The sequence below is a fragment of the Sinocyclocheilus rhinocerous genome, unplaced genomic scaffold (genome assembly GCF_001515625.1).
Source record: "Sinocyclocheilus rhinocerous isolate Xijiao unplaced genomic scaffold, SAMN03320098_v1.1 scaffold1654, whole genome shotgun sequence".
Taxonomy (NCBI): Eukaryota; Metazoa; Chordata; class Actinopteri; order Cypriniformes; family Cyprinidae; genus Sinocyclocheilus; species Sinocyclocheilus rhinocerous.
In genome coordinates this window covers 554,139-569,367 of record NW_015639533.1, presented here as the reverse complement: position 1 = coordinate 569,367, position 15,229 = coordinate 554,139, and the positions used below count along the sequence as shown (strand labels likewise).

The following is a 15,229-nucleotide window of genomic DNA, read 5'->3' as shown; positions in this document are numbered from 1 at the left end:
CAGATTTTCAATTAATTGTATCTCAGCCAAATATCCTAACAAACCATACATCAGTGGAAAGCTTATTTATTCAGCTTTTCAGATGTTGTATAAATCTCAATTTAAAAAATTTTGTCCTTATGACTGGTTTTGTGGTCCAGGGTCACATATAGTGTCTTCTGATTGGACAAAAAGAAAGAGTGGCTAAGATTCCCCCCAAAATGTAAACTGTTATTTACTAATCCATATTAAATTATCAGTGTCGTCTTTTTCATGTATTTACACTAAATTGTGACTGATGCTTTCAAACTTCAAAAAGGTGGCAAAAGCATCTTAAAAATATCATAACAGAATTTTGTACAACATATGCTGTATTCTGTGTCCCAAAGCCCTGCCCGCAGTTTTAATGACTCCCATTTGTAGTCACCGCATTGCAAAAAAGTCGAGCTCTGCAAACTCTCATTGAAAACTAATGACTTCAGGATGATTTGGTGCTGCAAATTTTTAACATTTAGTGTCTTCTGATTGGACAAGAGGAATTAGTGGATAAGATTCACCCAAAAATGCACTTTACAGTATGAGATTTTGAATGTCGTCCTGCTTGCTCTTTTTCGTGTATTTACATGCTTTCTCAACATTTTTGAAAGCACCACTCACCATTCAAAGTATCATAACAGCATATTCCATGTCCCAAAGTCTTACCTAAAACCTGTCAATGCTTACGATGACTCCCATTTGTAGTCAACATTCAAGCTCTAGAAATCGCAAACTCTCAATGAAAACTAATGACTTCAGGATGCTTTGGTGCAGCATGAGAATGTGTGAATAAATGAGCTTTTATTCTTCAGCAGCAGCACTGCATTACTAGTTTAAACGTTCTCCATACTTGCTGATCGCTGTCTAGGTATTCAATGAAAAGATTGCAAGTTTGACTTTCGCTCAGTGTGTAGAGGTTTGAATTGATGTTGTCCTTATCTGTCTTCTCTTCGAGAACTGAATTCAGAAATGTGCTCCCAATAGTGTTAAGCACGTCTCTGAAGGTCACAGTCTTTTTCTCCGAGAAAACAGTCTGTTGGTAAATACCACAGTGCTCACTGCAGTTTCTCTGTTCCATAAGATCCCAATGACTCAAACTCTGTGTGATGTGGGTTTCGACCTGAGAACTGCAGTGGTTGTTTTATCTCCAGTAAAGCATGCATACTGAACACATGTAAACACGAATGCATAATGTGGCATCCTGCTGACGACATTGGAATCAACAGAAGAGTCGGTCATTGACATCATCGCTTTGGAGATTCTTTCACCCAGAGACCTCCGCTCTATTTTTAGTGGGAAAAGAACCTGCGGCCACAATGGCTTAATAAATCATGGCAAAAGCTCATAAAATAATACTCACTGGTGAAACTGGCAGCCTGCTGGCTAGGCTCGTCTTTGTCAATTTTTACTGTCTTTATTGAATGTCATTAATGAAGTATGGCTGCCCTAAATTTTGCTGCACCATATTTCTTGTTTTATTAGTCTACCGTTCTGCGGCTTTCGAGAGGGGTATTAAGGCTGCTTGATATTCCAAGTCAAGACTCAACATTTTTTCTGATCATATAGCCGATATGAATGTACAATCAGAGGGTCATTATCAAGACCCTATATATGTGTGTGTGTATTTCATCCACATGTACAGTTTTATGGAGGACTAGGAGCACCATTTAAAAATAAAATCAATAAATGTTTGCTTTTCAAATTGACTGATAAACGCATCTTATTAGAATGTAATAATTATTTCTTATAAATATTTATTATTTTTAGTTAGGCCTTATTTAAGTCATGTTTAGAAATACATAATCAGTGTATTCTCTTGTTACAGTTTTAAATGTTACTTGTTTAAAATTTGTTTGAAAATTATTCCCTCATTTTTATTTTTAAGTGGCACTTGTAGTCCATACAGTTTAGCCAATATATGAATATACGTCATTATATGGCCATATGATGATTACATCAAACATCATTGTATATGACCGCAAGATGTTGAGATTGACAAGTCGGAATCAAATATTCCAGAAAACTGTTTTATGTCATAAAACTTGTGTAAATGATATGCCACCCTTTTCTGATACATATGTCTTTTTAACAGGAATCCACCCGCACTGCTTTGAAATCTCTTTGCCAAAAAGCTGACAAAAGCACTCAGACAGATTTCTTACTCTCAGAGGTGAGTAGCCATTAAAGCACCGTACGAAGGCTCCTGACGATGCTGCTAATGTTCTGAGGTCATTGAGCTGTGTCTGGTTTTTCTAATTGAATACAGGTCCCCACATCTGTCTTTTTTATTTCACTGACTTTTAATGGTAAAGGGCACTGAAAGTTGATTTTCAATTTGAGAAGGAATCTATATAGCAAAATTGTGGTTTCTGATTTCATCAAACACTTTTGCTAACCCTTTTGTCCGCTGCCCTTTCGATAGTTTGACTGCCCTCCTTTCCTCCCACCCGTTCAATAATTCCCATCCTCCTTTTTATTTGTTTTATTATGAATTTTGGTCGAAAGCTAGGTGCTTTCTCGTTCCCACAGGTGGCTTTTTAATGGCTCACACACAACAAATGATGATGTTATATTGCAGTGAGTCAGCAAACGGTGTTCAAGTGCTTCAGACTTTAAATGACTCATTAACAGAGATTAATGCAACAGATATTAAAGCATCAGAGACAAATCCAGCCTTTAAATCGTCTTCTCTCTTTCTTTTGCAACACTTACTCAAATGAAGACCAAATTATGTTTGATAGTTTGATTAAAAGCTATTTGCACATTTTTGAGAGATGTCCTTCTAGTTCTCAATCTGTTTGTGGATTTTCAGCATTTGTGATGAGCGTATTATCTCTCACTGATGGTTAAGAAGAATGATCGAGATTTTCTTTACATATTTCTGTCATATATCCCATGCCCTCGCAGTGCCCGCATCAGTGTGCCTTTAGTCCCTTTACACTGAAATAGCTTTCAGTTGGACTCCCGTTGAGACATGGTCCATTTTCCGTCTGGCATTTAACATCTCTGCAGAATTTGTGCTTTGTATTACTGCTAATATGCGTATGTGATGTGAATTCGGATGGCTTTTTCAAATTGCTTGACAATCCATTCCACTGCTATCGTGGCGCTAATGCGTCGCTGCTCCATCAGGCCACGGCGTTGATGAAAAGTGCTGTAAAAAAGCTGAAATATTAGAAAGAGTGCTCATTATGGAGCTGTGGCATTAGATAAGCAACATTTTCTCAGTAAGCCGGCGTCTTTTTTTGCTGCGGTGCCAAAAACAGCCAGCGTGGAAATGTTCGCGTGGGTGGATGTGGGAGAATCTTCGTCCTGTCTACCTCAGATGTGCCGGCAATGGATGAGCGTGGAGAGGAACTGCACATGCACGAGCACGAGACCCTCAGGCTTTCTGAACGCGATGCACACCATCATTCTTTCCCCTCCCCTCCGCTCAGCCAGAGATGAGTTCTGCATTTCCACCCTACAGTATGTAGACTACACCGGTATATGGGTTACTGCATTGAGGACACGCAAATATACGAAAGTGTGTCTACAAGTGGGTCAGCTATTTCGAAGGCTGCTTCAACTGGAGGAGGTCATCTGTTTCCTTTTTTTACCCTCGTTCTTTCTCTCTTTTTTTTCTGGAGCACCCTGCTTCTCTCTCCAGCTGAGCTAATTAGTTGAAAGGGAGAGGAAGAGAGGCTTTGGTGCCCTCTGTTGAGTCACAGTGCACCAAGGGGGCCAGACTGGCCTCTTTCGGAAGCACCGGACAACGATCATACACTGTTCTCACGGCCACCGACTTCTCAAATCTTCTCCGTCTCTGTCGGCCAGATGCGCAGCAGGAAGGGGCAGGTTCGTGCTGAGGGGCTCCTGTCAGGACAAAGAGACACGGCTAGATAAACAGGGGCCAACCTGCTCACCTGTCCAAAGAGAATGAGAAATGATGTGTAGTATGGCAGAGTGATGTATAATGCTCAGGTGAAGCACATCTTCCATGAGCCAAGGCTGGGAATCATGTATAAATGGAGCACTGTTGCCCACACATGACACTAAAATCATGACACCAAAATATGAACATTTTAAATAAAATAAAATATACATTTAATTTAAATAACATTTTAAAGTACAAAAAAAAAATACTTAGAAAAAACTATTTTACTCTATTTTCTTAGAGACTTTCACTGTTACTTGTCTTTTTTATTCCCATACTTTTTATTTTAATTCCACACTCTTCCACACTTTAATTCCCACAAATTAGGGGTGGGTGGAAAACATTTGGGGTGGGAGAAAAATTTTTTTTTTTCACATTTTTTTGCATTCTCTCGCAAAACTTATTTGCGTTCCCTCTAAAAAAGATATTTTAGAATTTCCCAAAACCATGCCCTGAACTATTAGCACTGACTGTATTTCTTTATCGTTGAGTCCAAACTCAAAAATAAAACTCTATGAACCACTACATTGTGAACGTATGGCAAGCTGTAAAGTAAACAGGAAGTGTTTGTCCGAACTCAACTGAATTTGTGAGAGAACGTAAATATCTTTGCGAGGTAACGCAAAAGTTTTGCGAGGAAACGCAAATATCTGTGCAAGAGAGTGCAAAAGTTTTGCGAGGGAACGCAAAAAATTATAAAAATAATTTTTCCTCCCACCCCGAATTGTTTTCCACCACCATGTCCCGTTAGTGGCACTGTACTGCTACCCAACACCATTAATGTCAAATTTTCCATATTATATAGATAATATATACATAATATATTACATAATGTGTGTGTGTGTGTGTATACTGTGTATATTTATGTATATATAAATACTAACACATGCATGTGTATATTTAAGAAACATTTTATGTTTATATATTAAATATATTTATATATAATATAAAATATAAGAATATGAATATATAAATGTATAAACATAAATATTTTCAAAATGTATAGCCTACTGTATGTGTGTGTATTTATATATACACATAATAAATATACACAGTACACATACATATATAGTGTAAACAAAAACTTTTATTTTGGTTGTTGTTATTGTTGATTAATCGCGATTAATCGTTTGACAGCACTAATATATGTGTGTGTGTGTGTAAAGTTTTACACAAACATTTTTCCACTGTAGGTTTTAATGCAACACTTTTGTTGTTATTTTTAAGCCGGTGTCGTTGTCACATCTAAACCTGATGAAAGGCCTGTTCTTTTCCCTTCTCTACGAAGCCTGACTGCGCCGTTATGTCTGTTTATTTTGCTTTATTATGCCGGTCTAAGCCTGTTAATATTAAGCTCTGCCCTCCACACTGCCGTTCAGCCATTTAAATGAAAAAGCACTTAAGAGCTCATTTACTCTGGCATTCCTCCCTTCCGTAGCCGAGATATGAAGTTTTATGGATTAGCTTCTGTTTTGTGTTATTTCCCTTCCAGTCATAAATCTTTTTTATAGAAGTGACAGTTCTTATTAAAATGCTTGAATATTTAGCCAAATGGAAACCCCTTCCAGCCAGAATAAGTCATTTTTGATGCTTGCCCAAACAGTTGGATCTATACCAGTGAGGGAGATTGATCAGTGGTCAGGTCCGTATAGCTGGAGGACACCTGTTAATGGAACATACTGGCCGTCTCCCACTGCTCTGTTTTTCAGCTCTCCAGCCAACCCTGCTGAGAGGCTTTTTGCATTTCAAGCCTGTTTCACAAGCACCAAAAATCATTTCAGACATCTCTTTATTTTTTCCAATTCATTTTGGTGCTTATTTATTTATTTAGATTCATTTGCACATGAGGGGGTCGCCCAGTCTCATAGAGTCATGCTGCGGCCCATCTGATCACTCCGTGTGGGGGACCTGTTATGCTAAACTCCCAACTTCATTGCTTTTCTGCTTGCTTTTCTCTCTGCATGGGTCAGAGTGTGAGCACTGAGCCTCTCAGAATGGCACGCCTGCTGAGCGGTAATCGTTTCCCTTCTTTTGTATGTGTACAAGGAGTTCAAAGATATTTTGTTTGCCATTTGTAGTTCTTTTTATTTATTTATTTATTTTTAAATTAGGGCTGTCAATTTTAACATTTTAATTTAGTGTGATTGATTATAGAAAAAAAGTAAGGCGCTAAAACAATTAACACAATTAATCAGGTTGCCTGACTGCTGTGTAAATTAAATTATAAGGAAATTGTCCGATAATTGGAGCAACACTGACTCTTCTGAGCCAGTCTGTTTAATGAACCATTAAAAAATGCTCAATTATTGAAATATAAATACTGAATTATTATAACAAATAAAGAACAACTGAACTGCATAGTTTGGGTCCTGAGCTGTTGTTAATTTGCAAAATAATATTTGAAATTATTGTATATAATTTTATTACTGTAAAAATAATCATGTTAATAATAATAATAATAATTTATAGTATAGTATAATAGTATAGTATAGTGCCTTGGCAACTACCTGAAATAAAATACTAAAATACAGATACTAAAACAACTAAAACCAAATAACAACTATATAGACATATTTTAAAAAAGCAAAAACTAATAAAAATGGTAAACACAACAAAATTACTAAAACTTTAGCGAAAATGAAAATATAAAATCTAATTCAAAATATGAATAAAAAATTTTGTAGTATATCAATGATACTAAAATAACACCCTCATGACTATATCAGCCCTAATCTACATCCCTTTTTTAGACATTGAATGAAGAAACCCTTAATTGTTTTTTTTTTTTTAAAACCATTCTATCTTCCATTTCACGTTTTGATGCAGTGCTCACCTCTGTTCTTATGGTCGTTTTTTGGGTGATTTTTATTTTTCCCTCTTTCCGTCTTTTTTGTGAAGGCCATTTCAATCCATGCTTAGCTGCGTGAAATATCTTCCACTTCCACCCTGCAGCTCTTATCCATAACTCTGCCTGAAGTAGTGCCAGCGGTCAGGAACGGGACGGTGATGGCTGAGGCCACATACAGTGTGATGTAACTCGAGCTGTAGGAACCCTGCAGTCTGGGCCTGCCCTCGTCTCTCTGGGCGGAAACGGCCTGGGTGATTAGACTTCCGAATTGTGCAAGTCATCCCTCATGATGGTTCTACCTTGACCTGTCAACTTTTACCGCCTTATCTGTCTCTGATTTTGTCAGCGTTGTAAAGCATCTTCAGTGTATTTAGTGACCTGGTGAGGAGTTAGATAAACCGATAAACTCAGTGCCAGTGCATTAATGAGACACGGTAAGTAGGTGAGCTGAATTAATGATCCCAGATAGAAGTTTCCTGTTGTCCCTGTGCATGATTTCAAAGATATATGCTTTGCTTTCAGGGCCACGCTCGAGTCAGCGCCTCTTGCAGGAGACCATGTGAGTTTTCTCACCGAGTGTTGTGGTTGTTCGTGGTGTTTCCACCGAAGCATGGCATGCTGTTCTGCCACCCTGGGTTTGAGCTACTGGTCCTCCTTTCCGTAAATCTGCAACCAGCTGCCTTCTCCCTTTGTTTTATCCCCTTCTTGTCTGTTTATCTTGGTTCCTTTTCTTCCAAAAAATTCAACCCAGGTTATCACTGCGCACGGCTGGATTCTCTACTCTTGGAAGTACACCAACAGTCCCTTTTGGATGGCCACGCTCACAAATGCCACTTGAAAATTCCTTTGAAACACCATCTGTATGACTGATACTTGTTTTGCATATTATCTCTTTGTGTTTTTTAGTTAGAGCTCTCTAACTGTCCATCACGCATTACTCATCTCCGGCCTCAGCAAGCGCCAGCACTTCAAATCCAACCTATTGTGTCTGCCTGTTCGATATCCATAACTTATTAAATGGCAAAGCTTTAAAGTAACAGTTGAGGAAGCACGCAGAGTGTCCGTGGACTGTGTGTGCAGCATTGTAATCTACCCAGACGGTGGAAAGAATGGTACCCAGCACTCCGTGTACCCAGGGCGACCGGAATGCGAAGATGAAAGCTCTGTGTTTGCTCAGGTGGAGAAGCTTTCCGCAGAGAAGCAGTGAGCCTCTGACGCTTTGATCCTCTTTGTCTGTTTATATTGATGTGTACAATTGTGTCTGTCGTACAGAGCCCAAAAAAATGGCACGAGAAGAGAGTATCTGTTCTGCATTACCAGGCAATATTGACCTATTTGTTAACAGGAATAGGAACTCCTGGGATATGGCTCACGCAGTTCTAGTGAACGCGGGCTGTGTGAGATCCGCAGGCCATGGAACGAGTCGTTTCATGCTTTTGTTCTGGCGTTAGTGTTTAATTAGCAGAACACTGTCCCTTACCAGTTTGGTCTTTTATGTTTTTGCCAGAACCCCTCCCTTGTTTGTTCGTTTCTTTTATTTACGAGTTCAGCGTGCTTTTGCTTGTGTTGGCCATTACCCGGACTGGCATCTGAAGTGTGTTGTGTAGACCGATGCGTGGTAGCTTTCTTTCAGTGATAAACACCCCTGGGAGTCTGCATGCCTGCGATGGCAGGCGAGCCTTTGAAGCGCGATTCGGCTCGTAATTAAGTGCCGCTCTGTGGCGTTATACACAGGATGAGATTGAGATAAGTGAGCTGGACAGAGGCCAGGATGTAGTCAGGTGGTCCGAGGTCCCACCTCTCCTTCTCTACAGGTTTTCGTACAGACTAATGAGATCTCATCCTTCAGAAGGATGCACAGGCTCAGAGAGGCTTTGTTGCTAGTAACATCCTGGGAATTCAGCAGGGAGGAGGAGACTAGGAATGGGAATTGTAAGGGATTTAATGGTTCTGGTTCTAGTTCAGATTCAATGACAGTTCTTTAACTATATACTACTATACTGTAAGTTAGATTTCATTATACAGTGCTGTGAAAAAGATATTGTAAAAGCTTTTCATTAATGTTAATATTTGAAAGGAAATATAATTTAACAAATTCTACCTGAAATGTACATTTTATTCCAATGGTTTGTAGAGCTTAAATGTACAAAAATGCCCATGTATTGTGTGTAAAAAGTTAGTACACCCTCTACTTTCATCACTAATACTACATAGCTACTAATTGTAGGAGAGTACTTATTTTTTTTCAACAGAAGACTCTTGATTTTCTGTAGACATTTTTTGATTGAAAAATCTCAATCAAACTTTCATTGTTATTTGTAAAATTATATGATTTTGCTCATCAATACTGTCCAAATAAAGTATCAATATCTTTTTAAGTGCGCTTAAAAGTGCTCTTACATGTTCACATCATTATATTATACACTACTAAACCAAACAATACTACTTTAAGTACCATCTATTACAACAAAATTCTGTTGCTAATTTGCTTATTAAATGTACTTTGTATCCTTAAGACTCATTATTATATGAACAACCAGTCAATAATTACGCTAATTTAAAAGAATAGTTCACCCATAAAATTACATTTTGTCATTTTATTTACCCTCAAGATATTTTAAACCTGTATGAGTTTCTCTCTTCCATGGAGCTTAAAGGCAGAATGTTAGGCAGAATGACTGCTCACCTTTCAATTTTATTTTATTTTATGCAAAAAATACACAGTGAATAGTGACTTACAGTAGGCTTATCTCATTTTGGTTTCCATAGAAAAAGGTTTGGAACATCATAAAGGTGATTAAATTATAACAGATATAATAACAGATTTTTCTTTTTTAATGTTTGAGTCTCCTATCTTTTTAAGTCTCATAAACATTAAGTACAACATGAGAGAGTTACATTTTCCTGGATGCTGAATTCAGTAGAGTTGAATATGACCGGTAGTAATCAGTTGTGGTTCAGTTGCTGAGTCAGATGTTAATACAGTAACTGTAAAGTCGATTAACTAAAAATAATGGATTTGAGTCAAATCCAAAATCCAAATCCAAGCCAAATTTTTTCACTTCTTATATATATATTTTTTAATATAAAGTTGCACTGAATAAGAACCACTCCTTGATTCTCAGCTCAAGAGAACCCACAGTCACAGAGGAATCATGTGAAAAAGAAAGAGATGGGGGAAGGGATAGTGTGGGAGCAAGAGACGTGCGCTTGAAAGTCAGCCAAAAAGAGAATAGATTAGGTGTAACACAAAAGGGATATATAGATTAAGAGTTCTTCTAAGGTTAATAGAGAGATAGCAACACATGCCAGTCATTAGAATGGCTCTCCATCTGGGCTTTCTGTTGAAGAAGCATCAGGTAGAGTGTGAGTGTGTGGGAGCTGCTGTGGCGTGAGAACATTCACCAGCAGGAAGTAGTTGGAGTTCCAAACCGTTAAAAATTTAAGTGGTATCTGGAGGTAAGAGAGCATCAAGGCAAGTCTGAATAGCGTAACGTGTCTTACATGTGTCATTCTTATTCTCAAATTTGTTCTCATTAGATTCCTGTAGAAAGGAGGCCACCTTTCCTGTCCTTTCTGCTTTTTTTAAAGCACGGACCTCTATGGTTGTTGTTTTTTGCTCCGCTGGCCTGTATAAACATGTCCATGATAACTTTGTCAAGGTAAAAACTCTGATCCTAAGCCCTGACAGAAGTTCTGAGTCCCTGTGGACAGGGCCGACTGGAGACTGCCCGCAGGGTGTTCTCCGCCATTAGCAGAAGGTGAACGCAGGTCCAGCCTATTCGGTCCCCTTCAGGGCCCCTATAATGGAATGCACATGCAACACCTCGCTGTGGACAGATGGCCGGGTGAGGCTGGAACGTTGCACCACAATAAAGAAGTTAATAAATAATTATATAAACGGTGACATTCAGCGGTAATGGGGATCAGAAACACACATTTATTTTTATCGAAGTTGCTCTCCAACCATGCCGTTGAATCGGCTGTCAGAGGCAGAAAAGTCACATTCCTCAGCTCTGGCTGCCCAGGAAACAGATTTGATTTTGCAGAATCCCCTTCAGAATATTTATGAGTCCTTGGTTATGTGTCCAAGCCTTTGCAATATGAATATGACACGGCTGATTTGCAGTCTCTCCATTGTGTACTGATTTGAGGATCTATTTAGGGCAGCAGCTAACAACTATTTTGATCACATTGAGAAGAAAATTCACAGTTTGAAAGCAGAATTAACTCTTACTGGTAACTGAAGTTATCAAACCTCAACCATTGGGGGGTTTAATTGTACGACTTGATTTAAGGTTTCAATTATGATGGCTTTAAAACCTAAATTTGATGTCTGGGAATGAATATTGTTTTGATAATTGCACTCAGAGTACTTGCAATTTAAGGATGACGGCAACATTTCAAAGGATAGTTCATCCCAGAATGAACATTTTGTCATCATTAACTCACCCTTATGTAATTCCAGACTTCCTTTCTTCGCAAAAATTAAATTTATTTACCGTATTGACCCGAATATAAGACGATGTTCTGCCTTTGTGATTTTAAAACGTAAGACAGTACCAAGATTTGACGACTACAGTAAGATTTAACTTCTACTGTTAATAAGATTTTGGTAGGCTACTATTAGATGGATAGCCTAAATGTCCTAATTCAGATGGGCTACCTTTTATTTTTTATTTTTTTAATGGTATATCAAAAAGTGTATATTTTTTTAATGTGATTGTTGGTACATTTTACCAGTTTTTACCATACTTTCAAAACAAAAATTAAAATAGGAAAAATATGCAATATGAAAATAATTGAAGACAAAATGTGTTTTACTGAGAAAAAACAAGATTTGCTTTTTAAAAAGCCTTTTTCCAAAAGGTACATCTGGAAAAAGAGGGGTCGTCTTATAATCAGGGTCGTCTTATATTCGGGCCAATACGGTAATATCCATTGGGATATTCTGTTGTTTTAATGGCGCTGGATGTTGTAGGATTTTACCATAAAAGTGCTTCAATATTGGATTGTTTTTCACCAAATTGGCCTTTGAGGGTTATTGCTGTGAAATATATTGAATTGAAACCGACTGGAGCACTTGGAAAATGATTAGTAAACCGCATGTACTTTTTGCTGACACACTCGGGCCTTTTAAACATTAAAGTGAGTCATAGTGTACTGCCAATGAATTTGCAAAATGGGATATTCATTCATTTATCTGCTTTTGTGTTCCATAAAAACAAAGAAAGTCATACAGGTTTAGAGCTTCATAAGGCTGAGTAAATGATGACAGAAAGTTCATTTTTGGATTTCTTTGATCACTTACTTTCTGCTAGGATGTGCAAAGTGAGTGGTGGTTTTATAAGAATTTAACAATAAAATTTTAGCGTTTATGTCTAATAGAAATTCTACTATATAGTGGTTACTATACCACACAGCACAAATACTCAGCCAGTTGACAGTGAACTGCACCGGCAGTAATTGTCATTGTTTATTACCGACTTTATCGGTTTAATTGTTGTAGCCCTGAATCAGTTACACCCTCAATTAGTTCTTCTGCACGCATGTTGACTTCAGCATATATTATTGCTTAAGGAAGGACACTCAGTCCTGCCCTGCAGTGCTGCAATACGGGCCTTACCGTTGCCTACAGACTCCAGAAATCAATGAATATATTAATTTACTGGAGTAGCAGGGTTCACACTGTCTTCATCTGGATTTCATGCGATAGGATGGGAAATAATTTATGGACCAGCCTCACCTCTGCGTTCTTTTATTAAAGCTCGGGGCAGATTACCATTTTTGCAGTTGTTTTAAGTTCCCTTGTTATTCTTGGCAGTGATATTTTCCCTCAAATTTCTCTCTTTCTCCATCCACGCCACAATGTGACATAGTCACCCACCCACGGCCTCTCTAGCATATCCTGCCTCACTTCCCATCCTCTCCATCTCGCTGTCAGACTCCTGAAACACGTTTTCATACACGTTCCCAAACTCCTGCTTTGCTCATTACTATTTTATTAGCCTGTAAAACAATCTAGATAACAGGATGAACAAATGTAGGAATTATCAATTTTATTTCTCTCTGCCTCTTCGCTCTCTCTCTCTCATATATATTTAAATATAATTTGCTCTCTGTAGCATGTAATTAGGTCTATGAAAATTGTTAAATTGCATTTGCCTTTGTTTGGTGCAGATTAGTGCTGTTGGAGCCCCCTTTTAAAATATTTGCCATTTCATATTATCATAATTCAATTCCAAAACTCAATACCTTTTAGTGTTGCAGATATCTTATCGGGAATTACTGCATGGTTGTTGAAAATTGCTCAAGCCTGTTTTTGTTGACCTCTTGTACCTGACATTTTGTTCAGTGTTTAAATGAAATGCACTGTGAGAAAGCGTGACCGAATTATATCCATTCCAGCCTTTTTGCTCTCATCCCTCTCCCGCTGCCCGCCATCACGGTCTAATTTTTATCCAAATAATGTTTTCATCTTCTGGTTATACCTACGTAAGCGCTAATGCATCATATCTGCAAACCGCCACAAGCCATTGTTTTGTGTTAGCATGTAAAGCTTTTGATTTTCTCTTCACTTCACTGAATTTCCTTTCTGTCATTTGTACACATCATGTTCATCTGTCTCCATGTTGTTTTGTTCTCCCCTCTCCCCTTTCTCTTCCCATGGGTGCAGTAAACAGAAGCAGCCCGCGCCGGCAGCACAATGCAGGTAGGGTGTATTTCTGTGTAGAGCGGCTCTGTCTCTAATCAAAGGCAGGCAGCTTCATCCACCAATCCTCACCTTGGCTAATTGAGGGAAACCGCGGAGCTTTTAAATTGCATCAACAAGTAATCACACGCAAATGTCTTAATTGCCGTGGAGCTGTATATGAAATTACGCTGATTGTTGCGTGCTAATCTTATCAGCTCTGTCCTAATCGTCTCTGTTGGGGACATGTTGATTGCTTGCTTTATTTTAATCCACACTTGCAAAATCATCTGTCTTTTCTCCCCAAATCAGGTGGCGTTTTTGTGGGAACTGCTTTTGCCGTGACGGCGCCGACACTTTTGTTGAGATTGTCCCAAAAAATGCAAATCACAAACCTGCAGTGTAAGCGTGACATTGAGCGTTGCGGTAAAACATGACAGATAGAAAAACGGTGGATGCGAATATCCACTGAAGGAGACGTCATACAGTCATTTAAACCCCAGATTTGTGTGGGATAAAGGTGAAATCGAGGAAGACTTGCATATACATATTTATAGAGCAAACCTCCAACGCTGTTACAGGAAAAAATGTCAATAAGCCGCAAATCACACCTATATTTATTTCTGCCTGCTATATCTGCTTCATGTAGTGGGTGCACAGTAGGCGCAGGAAAAAGTCAGACCTGTCGGCTTTGCTTTTGCATTTCTCTAATGTGTGGTTTTAGCTGTTAATGGTAGTCGAAAAAAAATATGAACATTTTGTCCCCGTAATACATTCGAGCTAATGGCGTAATGTGCTCTGTGATACCAGTAAAGTGCATAAATCTGCTGTCAGTGTTGTTTTGGTGAGATGTGAAGTGTCACTGGATGGAAAGATGTATTGTAAAGTTTGCTTGAAGGTATGTAGGACCTGTTCCATAAATTCAGGAAGCCTTTTAAGGAAAGATGCCAAGATTTTGCCTGTATTGATCCACTGTATTTCACCCTCTCCACAGGTAAAATACCAAACTGGTGAAATTAGTGCTCCTTAAAATACTTTACGATCTTTGGACACTTACGATACTTACGATAAGCTCAAGGGCACGTGTAATGGAATTACGCTTATGATATCCAAAACTTGTCATTTGGTATTAAATATTGGGTAGAGAGGGTTGATTTCTCTAATGTGTGGTTTTAGCTGTTAATGGTAGTCGAAAAAAATATGAACATTTTGATGTATGTATTTTGAAATATGAACAGAAGCAAAAAGATAAGCTGTGATCTCGAACAGTTGTGTTGCATGGCATTTCCGAGATTTGCCCCAGTGAAGATGACTGACAGAGTTTGTCAACCCAAGTGAAAGCATGACAAATATTGTTGTGGCACTGATGTAATAGCTGACTTAAAGGGAGAAAAGTGACTCGCAGTCTTGCATAATGAATATTTAAAAGAGTTTGGACAGAAGTGAAGTATGAATGCCTGTTTGTTGAGTCTAATGGTATCAGATACCATTATATCAAATATCATGTGTCAGTCAGATTAGATAATAGCTTTCCTTTTCTGTGTGATCATATATTCTGAAATATTTAATTAGTGTCAGATGCATGCTGAATAGCAATATTATGTCACCAGGGCCTGTTTGATAAAACAAGTTTACCAAATAAGCCAGGTTTATTTCAATTAGTCTGACGTATTGTCAGTTGATTTGGTTCAAAATAAGTCAGACTAACTGAAATAAGCCTGGCTTATTTGGTAAACTTGTTTTATGAAACAGGCCCCAG

The 15,229-nt window shown here is 38.2% G+C and overlaps 1 protein-coding gene across 6 annotated transcripts in view; it reads left to right on the top strand.

Annotated features, from left to right (window-relative positions):
- LOC107751435 (serine-rich coiled-coil domain-containing protein 1-like) overlaps window positions 1-15,229 on the top strand; it is a 72,329-nt gene that overhangs the window by 36,992 nt on the left and 20,108 nt on the right. For 4 of the 6 annotated variants that reach the window (XM_016567167.1, XM_016567166.1, XM_016567165.1 and 1 more), the window contains one exon: window positions 2,108-2,185. In XM_016567167.1, coding sequence (XP_016422653.1) covers window positions 2,108-2,185 — 78 coding nt within the window. Of the gene's footprint in view, window positions 1-2,107; window positions 2,186-7,301; window positions 7,339-13,455; window positions 13,492-15,229 lie in introns of all 6 variants that reach the window. The other 2 variants (XM_016567168.1, XM_016567169.1) reach the window with 2 other exon arrangements.